Source organism: Lynx rufus, unplaced genomic scaffold (genome assembly GCF_022079265.1).
Source record: "Lynx rufus isolate CCGP_SWC_20201006 ecotype Redwood Valley unplaced genomic scaffold, mLynRuf1.p SCAF_5, whole genome shotgun sequence".
Taxonomy (NCBI): domain Eukaryota; kingdom Metazoa; phylum Chordata; class Mammalia; order Carnivora; family Felidae; genus Lynx; species Lynx rufus.
The window spans coordinates 76,570,278-76,584,500 of NW_025814867.1; the positions used below are offsets into that span (position 1 = coordinate 76,570,278).

A 14,223-nucleotide genomic window follows, 5' to 3' on the forward strand; every position below is an offset into this window, starting at 1 on the left:
GTGATTTCACTCCTTTGTGGAATCTAAAAAAAAAGCAAATGAACAAACAAGATAAAACAAAACAAACTCATAGATACAGAGAAAAGACTCGTGGTTACCTGCAGAGGGGAGGGGAGTTGGAGGGTGAGCAAAATGTGTGAAGGGGCCAGCTGTTTGGTGATGTGCGGTGATCACTCTGTAGTGCATACAGATGTTGAATTATAAAGCTGCACACATGAAACATATATATATATTTCAAGGAACAAATCAGGGATTTGAACTCAACTGTGGTTCCAGAGCTAGTGATGCTCCCTGCCCAAATTACCTATCAGAAGGTTTCTTGATGAGTCTAAAATTAAGGACAAAGGCACTTGATATTCTCAAAGCAAAATTTGGTGATTGCCCTTCTTCATTATATAGTCTAAAGAGCAAAAGCAGTTGGAATATCAGAACCTCTGTTCAAATCAGGGCCAGTAAACAGCAAATCACTCTTCTTTAGCCCCTGTCCTGTTCTATCAGTCCTTAGTTCTTCACCTTCTCATTCAAGTCACAGCACCAATGGATACATTACAGCATCTTTATATTCAGGTCATGCCTTCCTAAGAGTATACTCTGGATTGGATTTGAAGAGCCCTCTGGTCTCACCTCAGAGTAGATGAGAAACGGACTCTGAGTGCTGGGCAGCACTGGGCACTGGGGATGTGGCAGGCCTGAGCTGAGCCCCAATCCCTGCCATCTGGAAGCCGCTGTCCCTGACCTCTCCCATGGCACTGAGCAGATGTTCTACCTTTCAGTGATGTCAGGTCCTGCTTCAAAGCAGTTCCTCGGGGGCAAAGATTTGTCTGGAAATCTTTCTAGACTCCAGTCAACAACAGCAGTGGTTCTGCTGACATCTCCATGGAGCTCACAGAGAGGAATGGAGGAACTCACAAGATCAAGGAGCAGACGAAGAGCAGACAGCTCTAAGTACCCCCCACTCCAGCCCTAGTGCCGATCCCCAGCTGCTTTGCTCACCCCTTGGCTGTGACGGGCGGTAAAGGAAGGATCTAGGAGAGAAGGTTCCATAGACCCTTCAGCTACCATTTGGGGAGGGCAGGTACCTGGTCTAAACAGTCTCTTCTCATGCTGCTCCCTGTGGGGGAGGGAGAGATGATCCTCTGAAAGGACATTAAGGCCCTGATAGGAGAGGTTAGTGGATTCTCGCTGGTCAATAACACAGCAGTGTCCATCACAGTTTTCTTTCTTCCTTGTACCTGGTAAATGGTAAGTATTTGAATATTACTCTGGCCCACCTGAAAACGGTTACTTTCAACTCCCAGCTTCCACTGAATGCTCCCCTTCCCACCATACTTGCCCCTCGCTCTTGCCATCAGGGGGACAGGGTCTCACTCAGTTCTCCACAAGAGCCAGAATGGACTACTAGAAAGAGCCCTGGGCTGCCAACCAGGAGCCTGGGGTTGCGGGCACAGCCCCACCATGGGCCCACTTGTCAGCTGAGGAAGGCTGTTTGCTCTTCTGAAAAATTAAAATAAAAGCAATCTGCTCCATCTATAGCAAAGGTCCAAGTGATGGGTGGGAAGATGCTTTACAAGGATAACATTGCCAACTAGAACCTTCTGTGGTGAGGAGGAGGGAAGGCATTTGTGGAAGAGGAGAGCCAACAGGGGCCTCATCAATGATGAATGCTTTAGTGAATAAATAATTCAGAGCTTTGGGGATCCTTTTAGAAACAGTATGTTTCCACTTAGCTCTGCCCACTGAAAATGTTTTTCTAAAGGTGCATCTCCAGAATCACAAGCCTGTGATGTGCCCAAAGATGCAGGGCAGGCCTATGTGTGTTGTCCTCTGGGCAGCCCACAGCCAACTCCAGGCCCTGGGGAGTCTGAGCACCCCTGAGCTCCCAAAGGGCAGCCCTGGTTCATCAGGTTATATCCCAGGGGTCCCTCTTTCTGCCACGAGCCTCCTTCACACGTTGATACTCTATGAAGCCTTCCACAACTCCGTGAGGAAAATGGCAGTTTGACTTACCTTTTGTCCACACCTGGGTGGCTTCCTGCCTGTCTCCACCACTCCTGAGAGCAGAACTGTGTTCTGTACACTCCCATGTCTTCCATAGCACAGTGCTTAAAATGTAATATGTCACATTTTCTTTCAAGTCACTTTTTTATGGGCCAAAAACGTTCAGAAACCCTATGTGTACAGCTGGATTAATGCAGTGAACACACCTGTATAACCAGCACCCAGATCAAGCAAAAAGAAATGACCAGGACCACAGAGGTCCCCTGAATTCTCTGTTCATGTCCCCCAAGTTAACCACTATCCTGACTTCCATTGGCATAAATAGTTTTGCTTATTTTGAACTTTATAAAAATACATTATGTACTCTTCTGGAAATGACTTCTTTCACTCCAATTATGTTTGTGAGAATTGTTATTCATTCTCATTGCTGTATAGTAGTCTATCATATGAATCTACCATAATTTATCCTTTCTGTTGTTCGTGGGCATTAGGATTATTTCCAGATATTACCATTCTTCTTCCTGTCTTTTGCTGAATATATGTACACACTTCTGTTGGGTATAAGTTTAGGAATGAGTTTTCAGGGTCAAAGGGTACAGCCTGCCTGCATGAACTAACGAATGTCTACAGCTTCGGGGGACCATGGGATAGTAAGACAGGAGATGTGCACACCACCCTTGCACAGTCCTTTCCTAAGCTTGGCTTTTGGTGCACAGGCCCTGACATCTACCTCCTGCCCCAACCAGGGGGTAGGTAGTTGGCTCAGGAGCCTGGCAGGATCTGCTTGTTAAGCTGCTGGTAGGGCTGGGCCTCGGCTTCACACTGGGGAACTTCTCCCTAACTGAATAGCCCGGTAGCCCCCTGCTTGACTTCTGTTCCCTCAGAACGCTGTACCACATCCATCTCACCTAACTGAATAGCCCGGTAGCCCCCTGCTTGACTTCTGTTCCCTCAGAACTCTGTACCACATCCATCTCAAAGATCAGGATTTGTTCCTAATGGTCTGGGGGGCGTGCCATGCCCCAGTACCTCATGGTTTGTGAACCCAGCCTCTTCTCTCTAGAAGGAGATTGTTAGGCCATCACCCTTCAACACTCCCACACTCACCCTCACTTCCACCTGAGACGGTGATTTCTCCCTTCACCCTCCCCTTTGCTGACCTCTCTGTGACCCCATACAGCCCTTCTGAATGGCTTTATCAGACATAACATGGGGCCCACGTTATTTCCTGTTTGACTCCAGGAACATACTACAGCTCCAGGAATTCATAGCCTGACTCTTGGATACGTTGATTATGGGGTGAGAATAAATCCTTTGGGGTAGAACTGACACCTTTGGGACCCCCAGTAATCTAAAAGGATGTTCAGTGAATTCTAGTTGGACCCAATGATCTTACACTGCCCTCTCAATGACCTATCCAGAGATGCCCACTGTGGTTCCCACATTTATCTAGGGCCTTGAGTTCCTTGGGAAACCCAAATCCCTGGTGTCCTCTCCATACACTCAGTGCATCATTGTGGTCACCTCTCATTATTCAAGGCTCTAAGGTTGGACAGGCTGTGTATATCCCTGTGAAAATCCCATCCTAGCCTCAGCGACCACTCCCTACAGACACAGAGCAGTTTCCCACCCAGGGTCTTCCCAAAATCTCCTGGCCTGTGTGGCCTCTTAGGCATTATGGACATACTGCAATGGCATTTCCAGGTCCTTCTACAGATATGTGGATGTGTCTACACTTGCTCTGTGAATTTTGGCATCACAGTTCATACAGATTCTAAACATGAAGGCAGAAACTTTGTCTACTGCATGGGGCCCTGTTTAAGCAGACATCAGATACTCGTCACTGGGAATTGGAGTCAGTGTCTACACAGTCCTCTGAAGCAAACTGGCCCCAAGAGGCAAATCCAAAACAGGTGATGACTGAGGACATGCAATATCTAAGAGAGCAGTTGGTATCAAAGGTCCCACCCTAACAGGGCTAGGAAGGGGAGAAGGCAGAAGCAGCTGATTAAAAAGTGCTACAATCTGAGGGCAATCCCCAACAGAGCTCTTAGATCCAGGACCACCCCTGAGCACACGTCAGTATCTGGGGTCCAAGACCAGACCCAGGCCCAGGTCAAGCCAGAGTGACTTGGCAACAACGGCAACACCAGGCGATGCCCAGAGGGCTGAGCTGTGGCTCGCTGATGCCTCCACCTAGAGCCAGGGCTGGTCCAGACTGTGGTAGGCCTGGGCGTGCATTGAGGAAGAGACAGACAGGTGAGGGAGAGCAGATGGAGTAGGCCTGAGGAGGGTTTGACTGCACAGGCTCAACAATGAGGAAGTCACCCCAGTTGGATCTGGAATCTCAGCAGACATTTGGAGCTCTAGCCCTGCCACTTACCAGCCATGTATGACTAACTTACCCACCTTTAGAGCTGACTTAACTATTGGTTGCTTCAGCCATAAACTCACAAAATTATCCTGTCCCTCCGACCACACAGAGTTACTGGGTGTGGCTGATAAGCTGACCTTTTGGGAAATGCTTGGTCACATCCCATTCTGATGTCGCAGTGCTTTGCTGATTCACGGTGCTGTGTGGTCATCATCTCACAATGACGCTCCAGATCTCTTTCTTGGGATAAATTATCTGGGGTCTTACACTAGATGATAAAGTGGGCTGAGGCTTCCCACCAAAGCCAAGCCTTCTGATCTGCCATCTCCAAATTCACACGCAGAGCTTCAGGCTGTGGACTGAGAAAGACAATGAGAAGCAAATCCTCTCCTCTTTCTCCAACCCACCAGTGGGAGAACTTTCCATCTATGGTTGGAGGGCTGGAATGGGGTCACTTGCCTGTGGAGGCCAGTTAGTTAAAGGACACACACTCCCCAGTCCAGCCTTTAGTCTTGTCCAGCAGGTGCCTGAGTAGGTGAGTCACTGTTCAGACCTGCGCGCTCTCCATTTCCACCCCACATACCCAGCAAATGCTCCACCTGTACTCACTGCCCTAGGACTCATCGTCCTCAAAATAATTTACTGGGATTCTGATTATAAAAGTATTATCAACTCATTTTAGAGAACCAGGAAAATTCAAAAAAGCAAACAAAAACACCACTAATATCCGGCATACTTGCTTTGCCTTGTTTTTGCTTCTATTTCCAACAGTTCCTGTATCTGTCTGATTCCTGCAGAATTCCATCTGACCTCTGATTACACCTCCCTGAACTCTACTGCAACAAGCCTGAGTTCCTAGGTCCTGCCTCACTCCTTGCATTCAATGCAGAACTGAGGCAGCACAGCACAGGTTAAAGGCATTAGCAGTTCGCAATGACTGAATTGTAATGAGGACGAGATGCTAAATTAAAGTTTATTGCAGAATAAAAGTGTATGTAGTCAGCAGTTGTTTAAGAGGCTACAATGAGATGCCTTCTAGAACTTGGCAATACAATTATGTAGAGTTAAGTGAGTAAAATGCACACACAGATGAGATTAGCTGTCGGCAAAAGTCATTTTGAGAAAAGTCATCTTTTGTGAAGGCAGAAAGAGCTAGAATGCTCGTCAAGATGTGATTAAACATGGAAGAAACAATAGCCTCATCAAAACATGGAGATATTTGCAGTAAGTTGGCGTGTGTGTGTGTGTGTGTGTGTGCGCGCGCGCGTGCACACACGTGCTGGGAGGAGGTCTGTGTGGAGCACAGAAAAGGGGGGGGGAGGAAGGAATCTTGTTGGTGTTTCTCCAACACCGCCTGGAGAGCAGCCACACTGGGTGAGGAATGAGCCACCAGCCCGTGGGAAGGTGTTCGCTGGGTTAGGGACAGGGATGGAACACCCTCCACTCTGCTCCCAGGTTCACTAGCAGCCTCCTGACTCAGCCTCCAACTACCGTGAGGGTGGGGAGGTGCTATAAGAGTGAGCAAATCAGGCAGAAGGCCAAGAACGTGAGCTCTGGAGCCAAAGTAACTGGGTTCAATTCTGACTCCTACTACCTACAAGCTGTGCCATTTGGGGCAAAAATATTTCCTCCTTGAGCGCTGTTCCTGATTTGTGAAATGTAGTACTGAAATGTCCCTCAGAGGGCTGCTTTAAGGATTACTTGTGGAAAGCAGTAAGGTTGGGCTATAACTATTAATAATATTAACAATGGCATTATTACTATTACTGATAAATGAATTTACTTAGCGGTCCCTAGTGAAGTTACTTAATGAAATCCAGCCCACAAGCTGCTCTTTTCCAGGTGTGAATTAAAGAACTGAGCTTCTGGATTTGCCACTCTGAGGTCTGGACCCTGAGCCTGGGTGACAAAGTGCACCGCCTGGGACCTGTGGGTAGAAGTGTCTCACACGGCACATATAAACCACATGCAAGCCTGTAGCTGTGTGTGAAATAAAGACCATGGGGGGAATGTAAGTTTTATTTGCATAAACCTCATGTGGCTGATAAAAAAGTTCCTATTACAAAGTGTTCTGGGAGTCGTTGTGAGCAGTTGACCATGAGTGCCTATTATGGATAATAACACTTACCTGCACTTCATAGTTTTTATAAAGTCTAAGTGTGATAATGATGTAAACTGCTTATTTCTTAGCGCAAACTAGGCACTCAGTATACAAGTTTCATGTTTTATAAATGCGGGTTGTTTTCTTTAGTTCACAATGTTATTTGAATCAGACAGAACCTCTCCAAAGGAGAAAGTGAGGGGGAGAGAATATTCCAGACTCCAAAATATCAGATTTGTGCTGGTACAAAAGAAAAAAATTACATTTATTTTACAAGTTAAGTATCTTCCTAAAGTATTATACATAGAGGAAACTTGAGCTGTCTTTAGGAAAACAATATAATTTTAGGAGATTACAGAGGGGTCAACATTGTGCTTAAAACTTTGAAATAGGTGAAAAAATTAGCACAGTAAGTGAATATTGCAAGGTATGAACAGCCTTAAAAAGTGTATGTGGACACAACGATACAGAAGCTCAATATTAAAGCCTCTAGTGATGATCTGCTTTCAGAATTGTTCATACTGTGAAGAGAGCACTGCTTCAATCTTAACAGAAAAAGGAACTCAAAGCACTAACAGAAGCATGGCCCTTTCACGGTAGTCAACTCTCCAGTCCCTAGAGTAATGAAAGGGAGCAGTGACGTAACATTTTTAAAAGGTAATCCCAAAATTAATTTTGAGACGTGCCCTCGTAATTATGTTTGGATGTGAGAAATACCGACATCCCTGGAGTTCACGGCACTGAGACAGTGAGGACTCCCACCTCCTTCCCCTCTCCTCCCCTGTGGGAACAGACACAATCCCAGACTATTCAGACAAACCTAAAATGCAACTGTCCTCCTCAATTCTGGCCCCCACCTCCTGTGGAGAGGGGATAGGAAAGAAAACTGTTAAAATGTTGTTTCCCTCCTGTGAAAGGCCAAAACATGTCAGTACAATTTTGCAAACAAGATGGAATAATCAAGAGCTGACATATAAATATTAGTTTAACTTGTACTTTCCCCCCGACCCCCTGCCCTGGCGGTATTTATACCGCCAAACCTATCTGGGTATTTTGGCAGTTTTCTAAAATAGGTTGTGTCCTATACCCAAATAGAGAAATTTGTATAAAATGAGTTTGTTCTGATTAGTCTCAAAAGAACTGCTTCAAATAGGCCAGGAAGTAGAGGTTAAAAAATAAAAGCACCAGCCCCACAACAGTATCGAATCTGAGATCAAATCCAAAAGGTACTTGAGGACAACAACTTCACTGTTTTGTTTTAGTCTGGGTGGTTTATTTGGTTTTATTTTGTATTGTATTACCTTGAAGTACAAGTCTTCCTTTCCCAGGAAAGCAACCGTTTTTCTTCATGGTTTTCCTCAGATTCTTACTTCAAATCTTAAAAATTACAAGGTAAAAAATACCTAGGTTTGATTGTAAAAGCCTCATTTGTTAATGTACCAAATCGTTATAACCACAAAAGCATTTTAATTGCTTTGTCATTTCTCAGAAGAGTTAGAATATCTGAAACTGGAAAATTCCAAAGTAAGTCTTGGTTAGGTAATAAAGCTGAATTCCATACAGCACTTCTTTTGCATCTTCCACCCTAACAGCTCTTACATCAACTTTCAGGAAGTGGGAATGGTGCCAGGCTTCCATAAAAGCCCCCAAAGCACTTTCTCCATCCACACAGCCCAACCCTTCACTCCAAGTGAACTACCAGGTTCAAATTATTAAGTTTTAGTACCTGTCAACGTACAAGTATTAACCCAAAGACTATTTAACATGACTGTGTTCGATGTCTATAATACACATTGCAGTCTAAACATTTTCTAAAGTGCCTATAAATATGCTTATACAAATGAGCAATATAATATCAGGTTTACAGAGAAATTCTTTTATCTAATATATAACAGATAGGCCTAGAATTTAAGTTGTAAATACCCATTTTCATATCCTTATCAGTTGTTTTTGGAATGCAAGCATTAAGAAACAATTCTGGTTCAATCATGTATGATTTTCAGAGAATTATTAACAGTGCTATGACAAAGAAACCCTTGCTTGTGCTTGTTTAGAAAAGGCTATTTTGAGATCCAGGAGCATCTGATATTTAGAATCCAATGGAACATCTTCAATTCTATAAAAGAGTAGTAAGTGAAGCTTAGTGAATTTTTAATTATAAAGAGATTGTGCAAATATTTAAAGTGATTATCAACCATTATTAAATCCAAAAATTTCATTAAAATCATGGGTAATCTGAATGGCAGTTCAGGAGTTTAAAAAACAGGAACCTAGGCAAAAGTCATAGATATTACAGATGAAGGCCCCAACCCTGACACAGCCAGCTTCAGAAACATGGCCCTGTGACCACGTATTTCCACAGCTTTGGAGACCTGGTGGTTGACTCTGATCAGTTTAATGAACAGGAATGTGAGCCCAGAGTACAGAACTGATAAAACTGTGCGGAGAAAGGAGACCCTCCATATGCCCACCCAGGGGCTTCACTGAGCTCAACCACAGGGTAGGTGCAGACAGGACCCTGGGGTCGCTGCTTCGATCCTGAGTACACAGTGGCTGGCTACACTGCTCGGCTCACGGGATTTGGGCTTCCATGCCTGCCTTCAGCTGGCTAGTAAATCATGGGAGGCAATGAGAACCTCAGACAGGCTCATCAGATGTCTGTCCCTAAGCCATCAGGCCGGGGAAGGCCCTCTCTGCACCCCCTCCTCCACCTGCCCTTTCCTGGAGCCTGCTGTTCCTGGAGCTCCTCTCACCACCTTACTGGTCTGACTTGTTGAGTCTTTACATTTCAGTCAGTGGGAACTTTATGCTGCATTCTCATCTAGCACAGGAAGCTTTAACTGCCACTGCTTTCAAAGGAATACGTGTACTCTGTTTTCTAAACCCTAGCGCTGTTTTGGGCACCTAGACCTAACAAAGTGTTCTAGCCAATCACTTGAACTACATGTACAACCAAGACAGCAGACTCTGCCTAGAGTGATTTGTGAAGGATGCCAAATGGAGGCTTCAGGGTGGAACACAACAGGCCTCGTCTTATTTCTTAAAATACAAACTAAAGTGACACAGAAGAGATGTGCCAAAATGTGGACAGAGCACGAGATAGTGCCACGAGAGCACGCTCACAGAAAGTGAGGGCATAAGAAGTATTTCTCAACCTCCAAACTTTGGCAGGTGTATCAGGCTGTATTTTAAACTTCCTGAACTCTTAACTACGCCTCACAGAGAGGAGACGTGGAGAAATGGCAGATAAGCAACTCACACAATAACACCTTGTATAAATGGAAATTAGGAGAATTCGGAAGAGAGCTAAGTAAGAAAGAATTATTCACTATTTTGTGTGTGTGAGAAAAGAGAACATGTACAACAGACAATGAATATTACTGTAGTAAAGTGAATGAATATTACACAAAATATCTTCTGACTTAGCAGCAAACTATTTCAACTGCTTTTGCATTTGCATAAAAAATCCATGCATCATACTGAATTCTAATCCATTTCTCACCTAAGCCATTCTAATGCTTCATACAACCAAATGAAGCAGAATTAATCAAACCTATTAGATTCATTCCTAATCCCTAAAGGACTGCTGTGTTTAGCATTTCCATGCTAACTAAAACTATTGATTTTTTTCTTAAGACGTCAGATGTGGCCGCCTCCTAAATATAATACCTATATAACTTCCTAAAAGTTTTCCCCAGATTTGAAGAACAATTAAGAAAAATGGGGAAATGTTGAGGAATCCACCCAAGAGGCCAGCTCAAACGTGGCAACACGTTCTCCAGCTGCATGCCTAGTACTCTCCTTCCCCTGGGTTTCCAGAGCATTCTGGGTACCATTACCCGCATGTGTTAGCACAGCCCTCTGCTGGACTGCGGGCCCCTTCCTGTAGGAGTCAGGTGTTACTCAGTCTGCATCCCACTGTGCACCCTGCAGAGCGTAGGCACGCAGCTAAAGGTGGATTGAACATGAAACTGAAGGCGTCATCTCTTCTTAAATGAAGGTCTGGCTCTGCCCCAGATCACGCAGGGTATGCAGACACTGGCCATAACTAAGGGTCGAGCGAACCTCCAGTAACCTCCCAGAAATAAACTGAGGCAACAGGGGCCCAGACCGATGCAGGTGGTGAGAAGAGAAAAGAGACAGAATGGCATCTACAGTGCACACTCTGTTCCCCGCTCCTGAGCTGATTCCCATAGGAGACTAGCAGGGTAGGGGTGCCTGTGGGCACACCAAAAGGAACGCCAAGAGGGGTGTGTGTGTGTGTGTGTGTGTGTGTGTGTGTGTGTCAAGAACTGGCTATGTAGAAAATACTGTCTCCTTCGCTGTGGGTAGCTCCTCAACCTGATCCATGATAATCATCACTTCACTGCTTTCAGAGTTCCCAGTGAAATTAAGGCTGGGTCACAATTCATGACACCAGATGCTACATAGAAAATAAGTCAAGATACAAAAGAAAACCATTTATAAGAAAAAGAAGGTCTTAGTTCTAAGACTAATTTAAGAGTGAAGCTAATCAGCAGACCACTGAACCACTATGGTTGTCAGAGAGGGGTAGAAAATACCAACTGCAGTGGAAAAAGGATCCATCAGACCAAAGTACAAAAGCTCAGCATGGATCAGAGGCCGTGGCTTCCTGCTCGGACTCTCACACGGTGGTTTCTATTGTTTCAATCACTTCCAGATCTGACTGTGAAGGGGAGAGAAGGGTGCACTCATCCGGTTCCCAGCTGCTCTCCGGACTGTAATCTTCCTCTGAACTCAGTTCCGCTCCTTCTTCTGTGTCCTCATCACATGATTCCACATAGTGAGCCCCAATGGCATTGATCCCGGAGTCCTCAGAACTTGAGGGAGAAGAGCAGTGATCTATTTTTGGTGTACTGCTCTCTCTTGAAATTAAGGCATCATGTGCAGAGACCTCCTCAGGGCTCATTTTGTGGGAATGTGGCGCCGGCTGCTTCTGCACGTAACACATCTTCCCATTAATACATTTAACCTGATAGTTGTCGATAAAGAGGTCTGAGATCATACAGTACCTTGGTGAATCAGGGGGGAGGGGTGGTTGGAAGACAGATGCAAATTTCAAAAAGTGTTCAGTGAGTGAGACTGAGATCTGAATGGTGTTCGTGGGTTCCCGAGGCTTTGCAGGAATCTCAGTGCTTGGAAGCTGCTCCACAGGGGTCATAGGCTGATACACATACTTGCCTGTGAGGAACACAAAAAAAAGTGGTTGAAATCTAAGAGTATTACACAAAGTACATTAACACAGCTATAATGGTTTCCTTCTGAGGATTCAGAATGTTTTTAAAAATATTTCACCATCAAAAGAAACCAGTAATAGAATCATTCTACATTGTTATAATCAATGAAAAATACAGCATGATACATAATAACATCATGGTATTTCCATCTAAGAAAACTCACACACTACAAATTTTAATTTATATTGATGTCTTTCTAGTACTTCTGAAGTGGGTATATACTAAAATTCTTATTTTAACAACAGTCTTAAATGATTTATCCCTTACACTAGAATAAAGAAAGCCCACAATATATGTATTGTAAGTATGTAAGTATGGTAAAAACACACTGTAAAATAGCATACTATAAAATTATAATTCCATTTTATTTTTAATAGTTATATGCTAATATTTATGCTAATACATACATTTAAAAACTGGAGAAATATATACCAATTTATTATCAGGATTACAGAAGACTTTCACATTTTAGGTTTCTGTTTTAATCGGAATACATATACACATGCGTATTTAACAGGTAATGGCCTACAGGACTGTCCCAGCCACTGGCAAGGGCTGGGGTAAGGTATAAGGTGGGAAATGATCTCGTTCAAGGCCCAAGTGCATCAATGGCCTAATTAGGAGATGTTCTCCCTGACACCAGCTCCCCTGGTACTAAGCAGCCCAGGCCAAGCAGAAACAAAGGCACAGGTGGTGTAGGGGGTAACCTACCAAGTGTTTCTAGGAAACCAAGAAGCTTATCTCCACACCTTCCCCTCTGCTCTGAGCAGGGCTTCACACAGCACACCTAGAAGTGAAACCTAAACAGATCTTGTCCTAATGTGTGTCTTTCTTTGTTCTTTCACTTCACTCAACATTTGCAAAGCCAGGATCCTGTGTACCAAGTGCTAAGGAAACAGAGATAGAGATGGAAATTATCCAGTCTGTAAATCTAAAATGATTTCAATATAGAAATCTGGAAGTAAAAAAAAAAATCCTGAAAAACTCAGAAACAGTGGCCACAACTGTAGGCACCATCTTGGGTTTCTCCTAATGTAGTTGAGTATCAACCAGTCCATACTGTATCTTCAGCACATAATTATGACAGGGCTTTTTAACCTAATGGCACTATTGCCATTTTGGACCAGATGATTCTTTGTTGTAGGGGGCTGTCCTATGCACCGTACAATGTTTAGCAGCATCCGTGGCCTCTACCCACTAGAAGCCAGGAGCACCTCCTCCACAGGTATGACAAAACTGTTCCCAGACATTATCATAGACCCCTAAGGGTCAGAATCGCCCTGGATGAGAACTACTGATTTATGATCCCGTCATGAGCATCTCTTTGCAAGCAATTCACTCATTGTGCATGCACCTGGCTCCTGTTTATTTCTCGGTCAGACTGGAAATTCTAGGACAGAAATCACATTTGTATGGAAAATTACCTTAGATTTTTTAACAATTTATTTAGGCCATGGAAGAAAAGCAATTTAAGATCAGAAAAGCAAACTAGGCCATAAATAGTACAACATCAGCAATCTATTAAGATCAATCAGCTTGCCTATATTTTTTTATTTCTGGTTCCTGACTCTTGTACAAAAGTGTAGGCTTAGATGCTATAATTTCATTGTAACTAAATTACTCAAAAATATATTCAGTTTCATTCTGGAGTAACACATGGAAAAGGTACATTTAAAACTGTTAGTCCTTTGGGTTCCTAGGTCTGCTTCAAAGCATGGACATGTATCATGTAAACCCTAAATGGTCTGATAAAAACAGAGGTGAGAAGAATCCGTCACACCTGCCTGGGGGAGTAGGTTTCAAATATGCCAGTATCTTTATTTCTCTGTTATCTGTAAGGAAGTACAGTATTATTTCTTTCAAGAAAAGTTCAAATCACTAGAGTTTGGTATAGTAGGACCTCTGCATCCAAGCACCACTGGCATTATCAGCTGAAGGGGCAAAGAAGGCAGAACTTCGAACCTCCCCTCCAATCTTCCAGTCCCTTATATTCACAGTGGTGAATAAATCATCTGGAATGGACATTGGTCTTTTCTATTCTTAGTTAGTGGACTGGTGGTTACTGAGTTCAGGAGGCTATGGATGACAGGCACTCAAGAAATGCCTTTTGCAAAATGCTGATTAAGTTTCTGGCCCAAGTGACCTCTGGTTTAGTTATCCACTTGTCACAACTGTAGAAGTTCCTGAAAATTCTTACTCAGACTCACAGGGATCAGGGCTTTATTTAGTTCAAAGAAGGAGGAACTCCATGAAGACTGACTGTGGAACTTTTGTAACCACCCTGTCCTACTCTCACTTGCCCTCGACCCACCCTCCTTTCTCTTCTCCTCCTTTCTGCTTCTTCATAATGTCTTTGTTCTTTCTCTTCATCTCAGTTCTTCCACCTCTTCCTTTCTCTAACCCTGTCTTCTCGAAAACTCTGTTTTTCTTCCTTGAAGTGTAGTAAAAGAAAGGGAAATGCAGCTGGGAGACAAAGTATGCAGAATACTGTA

General features: G+C 43.9%; 1 protein-coding gene across 1 annotated transcript in view; it reads right to left on the reverse strand.

The window, feature by feature from the left end:
- Positions 1-6,702: 6,702 nt before the first annotated feature.
- Positions 6,703-14,223, reverse strand: part of CUNH3orf70 (chromosome unknown C3orf70 homolog) — a 93,076-nt gene continuing 85,555 nt past the window's right edge. Inside the window, exon 2 of the mRNA XM_047099713.1 lies at positions 6,703-11,675. Coding sequence (XP_046955669.1) covers positions 11,119-11,675 — 557 coding nt within the window. The 3' untranslated portion in view covers positions 6,703-11,118. The remainder of the gene's footprint in view (positions 11,676-14,223) is intronic.